This window comes from Xenopus laevis, chromosome 1L (genome assembly GCF_017654675.1).
Source record: "Xenopus laevis strain J_2021 chromosome 1L, Xenopus_laevis_v10.1, whole genome shotgun sequence".
NCBI classification, from domain to species: Eukaryota; Metazoa; Chordata; class Amphibia; order Anura; family Pipidae; genus Xenopus; species Xenopus laevis.
In genome coordinates this window covers 127,950,812-127,967,042 of record NC_054371.1, presented here as the reverse complement: position 1 = coordinate 127,967,042, position 16,231 = coordinate 127,950,812, and the positions used below count along the sequence as shown (strand labels likewise).

General features: G+C 35.6%; 1 protein-coding gene and 1 long non-coding RNA gene across 4 annotated transcripts in view; one reads left to right on the top strand and one right to left on the bottom strand.

The window, feature by feature from the left end:
* Positions 1 to 4,226: 4,226 nt before the first annotated feature.
* Positions 4,227 to 16,231, top strand: part of bnc2.L (basonuclin 2 L homeolog) — a 179,692-nt gene continuing 167,687 nt past the window's right edge. The window contains exons 1-2 of one of the 3 annotated variants that reach the window (XM_018257288.2): positions 4,227 to 5,183; positions 5,813 to 6,009. In XM_018257288.2, the coding sequence (XP_018112777.1) occupies positions 5,153 to 5,183; positions 5,813 to 6,009 (228 nt within the window). In that variant the 5' untranslated portion in view covers positions 4,227 to 5,152. Of the gene's footprint in view, positions 5,184 to 5,203; positions 6,010 to 16,231 lie in introns of those variants that run through there. The other 2 variants (XM_018257303.2, XM_018257278.2) reach the window with 2 other exon arrangements.
* On the bottom strand, positions 7,227 to 8,906 carry LOC121393842. The gene is made up of 3 exons (XR_005961410.1): positions 8,822 to 8,906; positions 8,696 to 8,738; positions 7,227 to 7,350 (listed from the first exon to the last, which is right to left on the bottom strand). It is a non-coding gene; the product is annotated as an uncharacterized LOC121393842 (long non-coding RNA).

Below are 16,231 nucleotides of genomic sequence, written 5' to 3'. Positions count from 1 at the left end.
AGGAGAAACAATAGCTTATCTGAAAGCAGTTCCATTGTGAAGTGCTTAGATTCACGATTCAAATCAGTCTCTCAGAATTTCATCAGAAGCCTAATATCTCCATATGTATGTTTTGGAAAGGGAAAGTATGGATCAATTCCCACAATGTGACCCAAAAACAGCTTTTCCCCCATAAAGTAAACCATAATGGCCAAAATGTAGGAAAGATACTTTAGATTTACTGAATGAATGAATAAATATATTGCTTATTTAAAATACAATAGAGGAGATAATAATATAGATGCGTTACAAAGGATTTTGAAAAACATGAAGCATTGCCAGTCTAGTACCCTGAAACATTCGTCTCGACACATATTCTTTGACTTCAATGGATTATGCCACATCTAAGGAGGTGTATAATCATGGTATTACTGTAATTGTTTCAATTAGTACCAGGGAATCAAATTACAGGATGATTACAAAAATGAATCAGAAAACATCACAATGATACAAATGCAATTGCATCTTTCTTTTGAGGCCATCAATAGTTGTACAGTGATCTCTGTACCTCTTGACTTGGACTTAATTGATATAATTGCACACTTTAGATTGTCCATGAATAATTGGACAGTTTTGAGGTCTATAGGATGAGATAGTATAGGGAAAATTATGGGTAGCATGGTGGTTAGAATTGCTTTGCCAGGGAACTACTGTAGGTTAAATTCCAGCACTTTGTGCAAGAGGTTTGTATGTTTGTGCATGTGTGGGTTTCCTCTGGATACCCAGGTGTCCTTCAGTACACCAAAACAGGCAATCTAATTGGCTTCTGATAAAACTGACCAGAGTATATGATGGATACCTTAACCTGTATGCCCTGCTGGGGGCAGATACTGATGTACATGCTGTATAATGTTTGTAAAGTACTGCAGAATATGCCAGCACTATATACATAAAGGTTAATAATAAAAGCAAAATAATATGTCTGGGACACCACAGAGATCATAGTCAGTGACTCTTGTAAACGCTAGGGATAATTTCCAAGATATATACAATTGTATATATTTTATTATATATATTATATTGTATATATTAAATTCTTATGATCACCATTAATAAACTGCTGTGTTAGTGGCCCTTGACGAGTTCCCTCTCTGTCTTGCTGCACAAAAGGATCTGTCATTTGCAAAGTACTGTAGAATCACTCATTTATATTATTAAATCATCCCTGCTTACTGCATCATCATTACAGAACTGTTTTTTTTTACAGAGCAGCATTCTCTATGTTAATCATAACAGATGGTCTCTCCATAGCTTCCTTCTCTCTCCTCAAGTACCAGTTGTATGCATACTACAGCAGCACATTAATGGTAATTCAGCCCTGTGACATGTATTTTTTATAACTATTGCTTATTAAAGGAGAGGTATTTCTATCTTTAAGCCCTTTTCCCTAATTTAAAACCATAATTCATCTCCCAGGGCTGCTTTCTATTATTGTTCCATGTTTGACAAATTAATTCTGCCTTGCTTTGAACAAATGAATGTGATTGTGGCGGAATAGGATCATACCTATACCATTTTGTTTTACCTTTTTGAGACACTCTAGATCATTTCTATTGTTTTGGGGCCCCACTACTGCATAGAAACTGAAGGTGAAGATATACTAACCTTGTATCCATATAGATCTGCAGAAGTCCAAACAAGATACTGAACCAGTTTATTTGCAAGACTTTAAAAGAAAGAGGACTTGTTCACACTTGCAACTTTTGTGCTAATGCAGATTTGAAATGCGCCATATTGTTATAGTCACCGATATGGTAGTACAGGTATAGGATCCCTTATCTGGAAACCCGATATCCAGAAAGCTCCGAATTACGGAATGGCTGTCTCCCATAGACTCCATTTTATTCAAATAATCCAAATTTTTAAAAATGATTTCCTTTTTCTGTGTAATAATAAAACAGTAGCTTGTACTTGATCCCAACTAAGATATAATTAATCCTTATTAGAAGTAAAACCAGCTTATTGGGTTTATTTCATGTAATTAATTTCTAGTAGACTTAAGGCATGAAGACCCAAATTACGGAAAGATGCGTTATCCGGAAAACCCCAGGTCCTGAGCATTCTGGATAACAGGTCCCATACCTGTACAGTCATTGCCATTACTTCATCATAATGCTAAACTCCTAGGAGTAATTTAGAAAAATAGTTCGATGCAGGTTTTTTATTTTATAAACATATTACAGGTATGGGATGATGGATCCATTATCCAGTTATCCAAATTACAGCAAGACCATCTCCCATAGTGATCATTTTAGGTAACTAATTCTAGTTTTTTAAAAAAAAAAATACATTTCTTTTTTTCAGCAATAATACAACAGTACCTTGTAATTTATCCTAAACTACAAGATCCGTCTTTTGGCAAAACAATTCCATTGGGTTTATTTAATGCTAAAATGTTTTTAATAGACTTAAGGTACAGTCATTCAAATTATGGATAGACCCCTTATCTGGAAAACCCCAGGTCCCCAGCACACAGTTAATTCAAAATTAATTGTAGTTCAGGAACAACTGGAGGACCCCATGCTGAATATCTTGAATTGGCAGAACAAGCTTGATTTTCAATTTTCTGTAGCTTGCTTACATTTGAGCATTCTAGAATTGGTAATTTCCATAAAAGATAGGTATTGTCAATGACCTGATGAGTGCCATGTTTGTCAAATATGGCTGCCAGTTTGTCTGTTTGATGACTAGCAAAGGGTTGTTGTTATTTTTTCAGTTTCACGTGCCCCCACCTACTGTTTCTTTTTTTGAGCGTAGGAAAATAGTAACAGTCCTTTGTGTATAAAATTATCATACCCTTTGCTGCACGCACATAGTTATCTGTGCACCCGAGTGATGTTCCTGAAGGTTTGGTACAACAATCCAGCAGACATACTGTCAAATCACACAATGTATAATGATCCATCCCTATTGATCAATGGTGCTGGTTTCATTTTCGAGTCAAGGACATAGAGGGATGCTAATTACGGTGGGCGCGCAGGTCATGTGCTCATGCCAACATATTCTATAATATGCATGTTTCAAATTAAGCCTGTCATTATTTTGTGCTGAGCTTCTGCCATATGAAATGAAACAAAGATTCCTGTCATATTTTGGTATAATGAATATTACACTTGGGCTCAGATCCATGACCCCTGCATAAGGAGATTGCATTTGGATGTATTAAGATAGTCTGCCTAATAACCCTTGCACAGAGCGTATTGATTTTCCAGGAGTGAGTTTATGAACTAAATAAACTTGAAGTTGGTGTCTTAATAAACTGCTTCTCTCAGTCTGTCACATTTAGTTACAGTGCTGTGCAGTTTAGGAGGTTGAGTGGGTGGGAGAGAGAGGCTAATTTTGTTACAGATTGTTCACAGCAGGGTAGCCAAATTAGCCTTTTGTTTTGTAATGCCACCTTGCCTGGGCTCGCTTTGAGCACATTTCTCAGTTTTACCCTAATGAGTTGCAACACTGATAATGTGGCTGATGATCTTTCATTGATTTCACTATCACTTGCTTGTCTGGTAATTGATCCGTTGCTGAGCCTCTAGTTAATTATATCGGCTTTGACATGGCCGGGTCCTCTGGGAATCTCAAGTCTTGCAGAATAAGAGTTTTAATAAAACAGTCTATTACTGCAGGTGCTCTTTCCACTGCAATATATATATATATATATATATATATATATATATATATATATATATATATATATATATATATATATATATATATATATATATTAGAGTTGGAAACTACATGCAGGACAGAGAGCAGGCAAGGAGGGTGGGAGGGGGGAATTGTGGGAGATAGATGGAGAAAGGGACAGAGCGAAAGAAGGAGGGTGGGAGGGATGCAGAGGAGAGAAGATAGGAGGAAGACTGCTATTGACAGTGTCCTTAAGCCTCCCTCAAATAACAGCCATTAGTGGGAAGGTCAGGAGCTGAGCAGGCAGCTTGACTGAAGCATTGAGTGCCACTTCAGAAATCAAGAGGCTAGCAGATTTTAGAGGGAGTTTAAATGGCTAATATCTGGCTGTGAAAGCACAGTCACTGTTGGCACAATTGATTAGTAGTTTCCCCCCTCTAATTCTGTTTTTTCAATTACTAATATATGGATTTATAGGTGTTTTTATATATACTATTGTATATCTTTTTTTTTTCACCAATTTTCCAGAATTTTAGGATTTTTTTTTTTTTGTGAATCCCACACCGTACTTTCAAGGTAGTGAATCCACTGCTCCTGAGACTGTGTGTGTGTGTGCATCTAAGTGTGCGCGCGCCTAATGGTGGTGAACCAGAGGAAAGTTTAACAGAAAAGCTTTCAAGAGATGTGGGATGAAGAGAGGGAGGCACATTTGTGTCAACACAGCGTACGCTTTCTCATCTCTCCTCATTGTGCGCTAATGACACTGAGCAGTCACCCAGGCTCTTGGCTTTTGTTTGTTTTACAGAGTGTGGATGCGAGCTTTATTGTTATCTTGGAGATAGGAAGAAAGTGGGGCTTTGGGTCATTTGTCCTACTGCAAGTCTGCATGCTTTATTACAAGACTAGTCTACCTTGACTTTTTTTAAGTAACTTTTAGAACAGAGATCCCACTGGAATTACCTCTTTTTGGCAATGCTATTGTTTAACACATTAATGCCTGGACAGTTTTAAGGAAACCACCAGCCCTGACATAATGAATTAACCCATTCAGTGCTTGAGAGGTTTGTTATTGAGGCATTAAGCTTAGGTTTCAGACATGAAATTATTCACCTCTTGAGTATTGTTATACTTTGTACGTTTCCCTTTTGTCATTTACCTTTGCAGTTGCTTCTGTGTTGGAAAGCTTTGTTTCAGTTTCAGTCCATTCAGTGTAAAGAAAAGTCTGTTTTGTTTTGCTTTTTGTCTTTGTGGAATTAGAAGAAGGAAGAACACCCCACTATAGCTTCTAACAGCGAAAGTGTGAAAATAATGACAAGTGCGACAGATTCTGCACGCATAGAGAAACGCATGCTTTCCGCTTCTTTATTTGTAAAGCTTTTTTAGAGACAGATTGGTAGGATAATTCCAAATTGATTGTTAGCACATACAATTGGCTATATTTTACTCAGGATTCTCTTGTTTTTTTTAAGCTGTTGAAGATAAAACAATGAAGGACAGAAGCAGCAGGAGTGGCACAAGTAAGTGTCATCTGAGGCATTTTGAACTTGACAGCTTTGATGAAGAAAAGCAGGAGTTAAAAAAAATAGAGAACGCAGCAAAGCAAGGGCCAGAGCCTTTTCCCTCCCAACTGCCTGTGATCAGTGAGCTCCTTAATGTGTGTGTGCGCGTGTCCCTCTGTGTATATGGGTATCTGTAGGCTGAGAGAGCATAGTGCAGGATGTCATTTGGTGCCTGACAGTGGAGCAGTGCAGTTGACTCTGTGCTTTTGTATCCAGAGACATCCTTAAAGCTGCATGTTGGGGCTTTTTTAGATTTCTTCTTTTCCATCTCTGGTGCTATACGCACACCTGACAGGCAGCTGTTAGGCTGAGCAAAGAGAAGCCTTGGGGAGTCACAATCCATGCATAAATGATAGGGGTATCTGTGAGGAAGGTGCAAAATAATCTCTGCATCCCTCACCCCCCCACCACTACCAGCACATCCCTCGGTGCTACTTCACATCCCACCCACCCCCTTCCTCATCCTCTCCTGCCCTTTTTTTACTCTCTTTTCCTAAATGAAATGCAGCCTACATGCAGCTTTGTAACTACTCCACACTTGTGCTATTGAATGCCAAGAGGCTCAAAAATTCACCTTCACTTTTCAGTCAGAAGAGGCAGAAGTGGATGTGAGAGAAAGAGACACTCAGAGAGAGACAACAAGAGGGCAAGAGACCAGGCATTCAGAGACGTGTGTCCTGACAACCCCATGCAGTTCGGAACGAGGACGCCGGCAAGCGAGCCCGGGTACATGGGGGCATGGCAGAACTGTGATGCAAACCTTCTCTTCAGAATGTCCCAACAGGTGAGTGCTTCCTTTTCTCTTACTTTGCTGACATCTATAACAAATATATAACAAATATAGTTTGAACAGATAATTCTGCTGCAATTTTTTTTCCCATTTGCATATTTTGTTTTTTTTGCAAAGTTTTCCTTACTTCGGAGTAATTGTTTCCCAAACTGTCAGCGTGGTGACATAGCAACAGTTTGCAGTTGATTTTGTGCTTCATCGCTGGCTTTGTTAAAGAAAGCCCTTAGAAAGGAGGGGGGAAAAGCAAGATTAACAAAAGACAGTTGTGTGGGCAGTTCACTTCACCTTGAGGAAGTAGTTGTCTCCAATCTGAATTCAGGAGAACTGATCCCCCCAAAAAGAAACTGAAAACCAAATGAAATGTAGAAGAAATGCGAAACAATTAGCCCGTAGCATCCTTTCTGCGAAAGTAATCATAAGTGGAATTAAAACCACATATACTCTTTCCTCTTTCCCCTCCCTGATTTCACAGTGATAGAAATTTGAGGGGCCCCACTCAGGATTTAATTGACTTCATGTGGTAGAGAACAGCATTCTCCAGCCCTCAGATGAGCTGAACTGCAGCGTTGTTTAAACTGCTCACGGCACATTGTGGAGGCTTGATAGTTAAGTCAGTTTAGCTTCTTTTTTCTTTATTTCTGCTTTTTCTACTTTTTTTCTTTCTTTGTCAGGCTTGATTTTTTTTGTTGTTGTTTTCAGTGTTTACTTTTTTTAAACCATGTTTTAGCCCTTGTTCTAAGCAATCCACATTCTTTAACACATATACATAAACACACTTTTTTTCATCCCCTTCTCCTTTCACTTACACTGCGAGGCTGTGTCTTGGCGTCCTCCCCAGAGCTTTTCCTGCACTGGGGGCCGCCTTAAAGGAAGCTTGGTATGCTGCTATTGACGGGAAAGCTGAAATGTTATTGCAAGGCCAGTAACAACTGATAATTAATCAAACAAGCCGGTGTCTCTGTACCATGCACATGGTGATACATAAGTCGTTGTCTACATTTTCTTTTACACAGCTCTTAAAAAAATAGAAACCTTGACATCAAAGTCACTTAGCGAATAGGCACACAAGTTAAAATATTTTTTTTTTTTACTTTTCTTTAATAAGAAATTGAATTAATTGTTTGATCACTTTTGGACAATGCTTTACAGTTTTTACAGGACAAGCCCAATTATAGCTCTGTAGGCAAAGAGCCTTACTGAGGAGAGAATTACATGAAACGTTGTACTTGTTTAAAAGTCCCAGACTTGACAAAAGCATTTTCTGCCCAGCACGTTATAGTATCTCCTGTAGAGGGACCCTGATTACTGCTGATAATACTGTAAGTTGATGTGAATCTGTAATGAAGAACATACAGCAAAACTGAGCTTACACTCCAAAAACTTATTTTGCCAATTTAAAAACAGGAAAGCAGCAGGCATTTGCCTTGGGAAAAAATGTGCAAACATATTGAATGTCTGCATAAACTACCCAGCTACACGCTGTAACATACTGGATCATTTACAAAATCATTGCCCTTGTATCATGAAGTCAACATTTTTAAGAGGGTAATTCTCATTAGGACTTCCATGGATTACTTCTGTTTTAGTTGCATTCTGTGCTTACTTAATGCAACGTCAAAAACAGCACGTTCTGAAGTTAAAATGTATGCATACATAAATCATGTAATTTCTTCTAACTTACTTAAAGTACTGTATTTTACTGTTGATTTGAGTGAGAGTATTTTTGTTTTGCAGCAGAACAGAGCTACCCAAATTAAATACAATAATAATCAATTGATAAATGGCTATTGAGTCACCAAGCACAGCGTGAACGATTGCCTGTTTGGCATTAAAACCCAGAGAAATAAATTTCAACCCAAGCCATGTCAGCAATGCTAGAAAATGCTTAACGTAAACAAACGTATAAATTAAAAATTGTGGCGAGAGGAGATATCCGGAATGAGTTCCGGTTTTGGAGATTTGAAAAACCTTGGAGAATTGATAAAGTTCTAATAAAGGTTTAATTTGTTACTTGTGACCTGACAGCACAAAGGATTTCATTTTAAGGAGGTTTGCACTAAGGTGGAGCTTTTTTTTCTTCTTCACCTAATGAGTGTACAAAATATTAAGGTACTGACGAGGATATAAACCGTGGTACACAGTTAACAGATAGCTCAGCTACAATTGGAATTTATAAAGTATCTGTTGCATCTTCTGAGGATGCTTGCACAGGGTAAAATGTGAATTTATTGTCCAAATTACACAAACATGACATGCTTTTCCCCTGTCCCTAACATTTGTGAGTGGTAAGTGTAGGAATTATCTGCATTCCATCAGGTGTGCCTTACTAAACGCAGCTGTCAGATCAAGCTTCAGTACTGGCTTGCAAAGGAATTTGCACTTTCTAAAAAAGAGAAGAGGTTTGACACGGTTAATCATCAAACAATGTACAAATAATATAATTGCCAGTTTGGGTTTACAGCCTATATTTTTCCTTAAAAGATGTATTAAGGCCACTTTATTCAGAATTTATGCTTTTTTTTCATTGTGCTTCTGTTAACGGCTTAAAACAAAGTCTTAATGATTTTAAAATGACCTACTGGATCATAGATTCACCTGATTTGTAGATGCAGATGCTGCTGCTATTCTTTTTAAGCTAAATAACTGATTCAGCAAAATATTGTTGATATATTTTACTCACATCACTTTGCCTTCATAATCCAGGTGATCCCAGCAATGGCACCCTGAGAAGTTATTAGCAGTGTTAAATACATCTGGGCCTCACAAAGCCTTTAGTGAAAATTATCATCTTGTTTAACATACTCACATTTTTCAGCACCAAGTAACTGATAACCTGAAAGGGCATTTTTGTGAACTGTGTTTGAAGGGAGTTGTTCCAGGTCACTTTGATCGATGACAAGTAGAGAATGACCAGAAACGCTCGGCATGTCCTTCTATGACTTATGCCTGGTCACCCCAACCTTTTTTTTGCCTTCATCTGGCAGAAATATGTATGGGCAAAAAGAAGGAGGGGTGACAAAATAGCTGCAGGAACCAGATCTGGGCTATGATAGATGGAATGGAAAATCAAACCTACACGAAAAACTTTTACAACTGTTACTAAACAGATTAATTGTATTGCAGTCGGACAATATGCAATAGCTATTTTTCAATTTTCCTAGTTTAGTAGTTCTCTTTACCTTACTTTAAATTATCATTTATGTCCATCAATTATAACAACCCTTAGCAACCCTTAGTCATGACTATTGCTTAAAGGTAAACTTTTTTGTTTTGTTTTGTTTTTTTCTATTTTTAATTCTGTTTGGCAAAAATCGAATTTCCTAAAATATTTCTTCTTATGTAAGATGTTATGCAATTTTAATTTCTATTAGCATGGCTGGTCACTGAGAGGGTTAATTGCATTTTACAAAAATGTAGAAACTGCACCTTGACACATAAGTGAATCTGTTAAGTTATGAGCAAAAAAACATGTGTGCAATTGTCTTGCAATATTTGTCTACCATGCAATTACCAAATACAGATTTAATTTAGAAACAAATGTGACGTCTGTAAAGTAAGTACACATTAAACAAAGTTAATAAGATGGTGCATGATTGCAGTGGTATGTATAGAAATAATGCATAGATATTTGTACATATGTTTGTCCTTTTCATAATACATATATATATATATATATATATATATATATATATATATATATATATATATATATATATATATATATATATATATATATAATTATGTATGTTTGTGTATATATATATATGTGTGTGTGTGTGTGTGTGTGTGTGTGTTCAGTGTTTTCATATATATGTGTGTCAGTATTTAAGCCACTGCATCTTTATCAGCATAGCAGTTGAATTAGTACTTTTGACATAAATGAAATATAATCAGTCTGCATGAAAGCATGGAAGATGAAAAATGAAAAATAGCCCGTTATAAAATGCTGTTTAATCCCTCCCTGTCAAAAATAATGTGCAAGAGAGAAAGATGGCATTTATGGAATGCAGGAGTGGGTTCTCCTGTAAACAGAAATGCAGCTCATATAATGTACTATGGTAACATAGTACATTCCGTACAATTTCAGCCTATTCCATAGCTCCCCTTTGCATGTCAGAGGTGAAAAGGAATCACATTTGTGTGAAGGGATCAGAGCAGGTGCAACTAGATATGAGTAAGAATGGCAAGAAATCTTGTACTGTATGAAAAAAAAAATATGTTGTAGCCAACAGGAGCAAAAAAAGGTTAGTTCTTCCATAGCCACAGAGCAAATATTAACATTATAATTAACTGTGTTGTTAAAGAATAAGCACCTGCAGACAAAATCAAAGTGTCTTTATTTAACTTCAGGGTAACATTATTAACAGTGACTTTTTTTTCCAAGTGTATTAGATTCTCTCATTAAGCCAATGTGTTAGTTATCACCAGAGACATCAGAAGCAAAAGTATAGCATGTTTTAGCAACTTGAAAATAGGTGAACATTCCCATGTGTTTCCCATCTTTTGTTGTTGAGTTTTGAGCACATTCATGTTCGTTCCTGCTTACATAGGGCTGAACCTGTTGGTGAGCCGATAATGCAGTGAACATCGATCTGGTAGTTACATATTAATTCCACGCAGTTGTTATTTTTCATTGTACTATTCACCCTTAAAGTCGAATTAATCAAAGATCAATCTATACTGTTGAAACGGATTTTAATTTTTCTTAGGTCTATCCATTTCTAACCTAAAAAAGGATAATATTTTCATTGTAAACTTCTATTATGGATATAATATGCATAACTTTTAAATCATCATTCGATGTCCCTCAGATGGGATAGAAGTGTAAGCACTAGTTTTTAAAGGAGATAAAGTTATGAATCTAGTAAAAGAGCTGACCCTTTTTTATATAATGTAGAATGTGGAAAATTGGACTGGTGTAAAAGGGCAAGAACGCTAGGTCAAATAACGATACCATATGGTATAAAAATATAGTTTTTACACTCTTTGGGACAAACATTACTTTCCTTTATCTACCACTGTATTCTTATTAAGGTGATTGTATAAATAGATCAAGGCAGATGGATAATTAACATTCACTAAATATGTAGAAAGTACATAGTGCAGAAATGGCTCTTGTTTGCCTCTCTACAGCAGATTACTCTCTATATAATAAAGTATGAAGACAGGTATAGGTAAAAGAAATGTATCGTATTGTCTTGCAGTCAAACATACATCCCTGTACAGAACCCAAAAACATCAATTTACAATGCCATTCTGTAGTGGTATTAATGAAATGGTTAAAAGGTACAGATAAGGAATTCAATCATGCACAGGATAGATATAAGTCAATTTTAGGTACAGAAAAAAAAAGAATCATTGCATGACAAGCTTAGATAGGCCAAGTATTTTTTTTAGTGAATCCTAAGTTTTAGCATTTGAAGACTGTGTGGTTTAAATTTGTCTTGCCTTTTATCACCACTGTCTGATTTTGAACATTTAATTTATTTCCCTCTTAAAAATTCTGTGCGGTACTGTACTATTTGCAGTGGTGCTGGAGTGGTGATTTTAGTCATTGTTCCTGACAGTAGAATTGACAGAAGGGGTTTACTTAAATGCATTTCTGCAGTGCTCAGAACTAGACAGCTGACAAATTTGCTTTACTTATAATAATTTTCCAAAAATTGTATTGATGCTTTCCTTGCATTTGGAACCTGCATACAGAAATATTTCATATATTTGTGATTATGCCATTAATAGCTCTGCATCTAAAACAGCGTATATCAGACATTTACTGTATATACCATGTCGTCCTAATATTCAGAAAATGATTGTCAAGGGACTTTGTGGAAATAAAGATGCCTTTATTAGTATCTGCTACTTAATTTTTCTTGCTTTCAAGCTACATATAATTAACAACAGGTGTTGGATCTATTATCCAGAAACCCATTACACAGAAAGCTCTAAAATATGGCACTGCTATTTCCCCATAGTGCCTTATTTCAACAACTATGTTTTAATTTTTGACTAATTTGTTTTTCTCTTGAATTACAAGATGGTACAGTCTACCTGTGTTTGTTAAGCAATTACAAATCTATGTTGATGGCAAAATGCAAATGAATCCTACATTTTTTATTTAAATGGTTTTCAGTAGCCTTAAAGTACTGATCTTCATATTTAGGAAAGACCCCCCTATTCAGAAAACCCAAGGTCAAGAACCCTCTAGATAACAGATACCTGAAAAATAAAATTTTCGCAAACCAATAAGAAAGAAGAATGATTATGACATAGCTTTTGAATCCTCTCAGACAGTTAAGGGGTTAACCTTCTTCCTACACTTAGAGCACTGTTTGAACCTAAGCAGAGTGTTCTCACATACAGAAGCTACATTCTAGCACTAGATCAGCCCTCAGCTAAAAGCATCTGATCATTGAAATGATGTACAAGTGTTGTCAGTAGCTCAAATCGCTGGAAAACAATAACAGCATGTTTTCTGTTTGTTGTGACTTTTTACTTCTTTTCTTTTCTCCCCCCCCCCTTCCCTTTAAGCTCGTTATTTGTAACATACAGACAATGCATTCATTTTTCCACTTTACACGTGGCTGTCATAAATGATATTCACTTGGCAATAGAATGTGAAAATAAGTTGTCATATGTTTCATAGACTGTTATCTGCACAGATAAAGAATCACCATCTGCTTTATGCAGTTCTCTGTTAAAGTGGGGGTGGATCACCGAAACACATCCAAGAGGTTGTGTACCCATTTGCTAATGCCTTTCGTTTTATGCATGCTGTACGAAGTCTGTTTTGCAAAGAAGAAACTGTAGCGGCTATATAGTGATTTCAGCAGCTGTACACCTGAATCTGTTCTTTCATAGTTGCGGTTCTTATTCCTCCCTTCTTTATGGTTTTCTTTGTCTAATTTACTCTTCCTCTACTGTTTTTTTTGGTTGCCTTCCTATTGTATTTTCCTTCTCTTAATTCTTCCTTTTCATCCATGTTATCACATCCATGTTATCACAACCTACTATGCTTTATTTTTCTTTAGTCTGCCTTTCATGGATTTTACGTGTATAGAAAACATTCTAGACGGTTTTATCCAATAGCTATTGGGAAGTTTGGAATGTGTGTTCATCTATTGTATGCTAAGAATATATATAAAACAAATGTAGCATGGATTGACACACAGATATTGTGTACATTGATAGGCAAATTTAGGGAATAGGGTGACAAGTAAAAAAAAAAAGATAATATGAATTTGTTCTTCACAACCGTTGGTGCTGAATATGAAATGTGTAAGAAAATGTGCAATGGAAAAAAACAAGGTTGTCCTTGTTTACTGTGGCTTCTTTTCCAAAGTGACAAGTTCCAGATTCTTTATGGTATTTGATCTTTATTTTTATTCCCTATCCTCAATACCATCCCTTATTTCAGTAGTTCTAATTTAATCCATTCTATAATTCTTATATATCTTATGCATCTACCCTTTCTAATTCCAAAAAACTGTTTAGTATCTTATTTTCCTTTTATTTTTCTTGATAGTTTATGTGCACATCCTAAGATTTAAATATTATTTCAAATTTCTGGCATGGGCTTTTATTTATAAAACATCATTTGGGCCACGATTACAGCATACATGATGGATTAATAAATGTTTATGTGTACTTAATTTAATATGTGCTATTATTTTTATCTATGTTCATTAAAATGCAGGTCAATATTTCTCTATTTCTTTCTAGTGATGTCTTTGTACATGGTGTGCAATTTAACGGAGTTAAAACACTTTTCTTGCACCCCTTCATTTTTCTTTAACATATTGAAATAGTACCCAGAACAATTAATATATCTTCAAATAAATGTTTTAGGAAGTACATTTTATCATTTTTGAAGCTACAGAAAAATATGTACTAACATTGTTTCAGTCAGGTATAAGAGAAGCATTAAAATAGGCATATTTGACAGCAAATTTTAATTTTACTGCCCCTATTGAAAACATAGGATATGTAGATTTAGATTGTTTTCTGTTTCATGTGAGAATTGCTTTACATTTTCAATTCATTTTTCCATCTGCTTTTGTGGTATTTTTCTTCCTATGGCAGATAATACTATCACAGAATGCTTCATATGGAATAGCAGTAATGTACGGCGAGAACACATAAGATAACATTGGTTACATGAATCTCTCCACTTTTAAAGGGTTATACCATCACAAGAGAACTGTGACGAATTTGGCCTTAAGTGTGCCTCATAATTATTCTATTGCATATTTCTATCATCAGTGTCTGTATTTAACATTTTATTGTGTTGATTTGTTCATTTCTGCCACTCTGCAAGAGTTCCTATCTCCTCAGACTGCTATTGAAGTTAAGGCAACCTACCAAAATAACACGTTTCAGTTTGGCACAATTACAAAACATTTATTAGTAAATGCATACTTTCAAATTCATGATTTTGCCTTGCAAAATCTCTGAATTGCATTTGATAATTCCTCCCAGGTTTTCACTGGAATAACCAGCTATAAGGCCCTGCTACAATATTTTAAAGGAGCTGGGCTATTAAACATGTATTGTATGTGTGAATGAATCCTACACACTTTACTGCAGGCGTGCCCATACTTTACTAATGTGAGGTCTACTTTTAGTGATATTGTTGCATCATGATCTACATCCATAAAAGCATTGTTAGCATTATGTTCCATGTAAAATATTTCTTAAATATTATATTGATTTATGAGAGAATTTATATTGCTATATCTAATAAATAATTATTTCTTATGTAACCTTAAGATAATAAATATCTGAAATAAAGCATGAAACAGGAGGGTGATTTAGACAAGCTGTTTGTTGACAGTGTATTGAGATCTGCTGATCACCAGCTAAAGGTCTACTGATAGATAGCGATCTATCTTTTGGACACCCCTTCTCTACTGTATGTGTGAATGAATCCTACTCAAGAAATCAGTGTTTGAATGCAAAGTCTTGTTTCATACTACATTATGCATTGTATAGGTATGGGACCTATTATCTAGAATGCTCGGGTCCTGGGGTTTTCAAAAATAACAGATCTTTCCGTAATTTGGATCTTCATACCTTAATCCTACTGGAAAATCATGTAAACATTAAATAAACCCAATAGGCTGGTTTTGCTTCCAATAAGGATTAATTATATCTTAATTTGGATCAAGTACAAGGTACTGTTTTATTATATGGGAAAAAGGAAATAATTTTTAAAAATGTTAATTATTTCAATAAATTGAAGTCTATGGGAGCCAAACTTTCCGTAATTTGGAGCTTTCTGGATAATGGGTTTCCAGATAATGGATCCCATACCTATAGTTATATCATGATATAAGCCTGTCAATGTTAATGAAGACGTGTTCTAGTGTTTGAAGAAGTGTCTTGTCTCCAAAACATTGCTGGATCTCAATAAAATTCACAAGTTGTTGCATTGTGCAATTATAGTGTAAGTGAAAATGTCTGCATTGTTTCTGAAATAATTTTATATTCACTATCCCTCTCTCAGCATCTGTTTGACTTCATTCTGTCTTCATGCAGCAGTTGTGTGTCAGATGAATGATCCAATATATCTTATGGGGGGCTCCCTTTCCTAGCAGATGTATTAGAGCTCACTCAAGTAACTGATTCCATTACAAACAAAATCTTACGAAATAACTGCCTTTTGCACAAATCCTGCATGTAGAGAGACATGATGCCTGGGGATTTTAATAGAGTGAGCTCTAGTATATCTTCTAGGCAAAAAGAGCCCCCTATAAGATATATTGGATCATTTATCTGACACCCAACTTCTGAATGAAGAGAGAATGAAGAGAAACAGATGCTAAGAGAGGAATAGTGAAGATTAACGTGATTATTTCAGAAACGGTACAGACTTTTTAATGTACTGTATTTAGAAAGTTTCCTATTTCAGTATGATGAAGCTTATATTAAATTTTAATTTTCATGATAGTTCCCCTTTAAACTAGATTTGTTTTTGCCCATCTATAAAAGGTAATCTACTGAGGCTTTTTTTAAATCCAGGCTTGGGTAGAAATTAAATGAGAGTCATTAGAGATGTGATTCTGCATGCTGCATTAAAATCTGGAACACAAAAAGTGGAATTTAGTTTAATAATGACACAGTACCTGCCAAGGGGGAAAATAGTGCCAGGCCTTACCATATGGTAGCATCACATTGAGAAAAGTAAATAATCATTATTAATAAATAAAAATGTGTATTT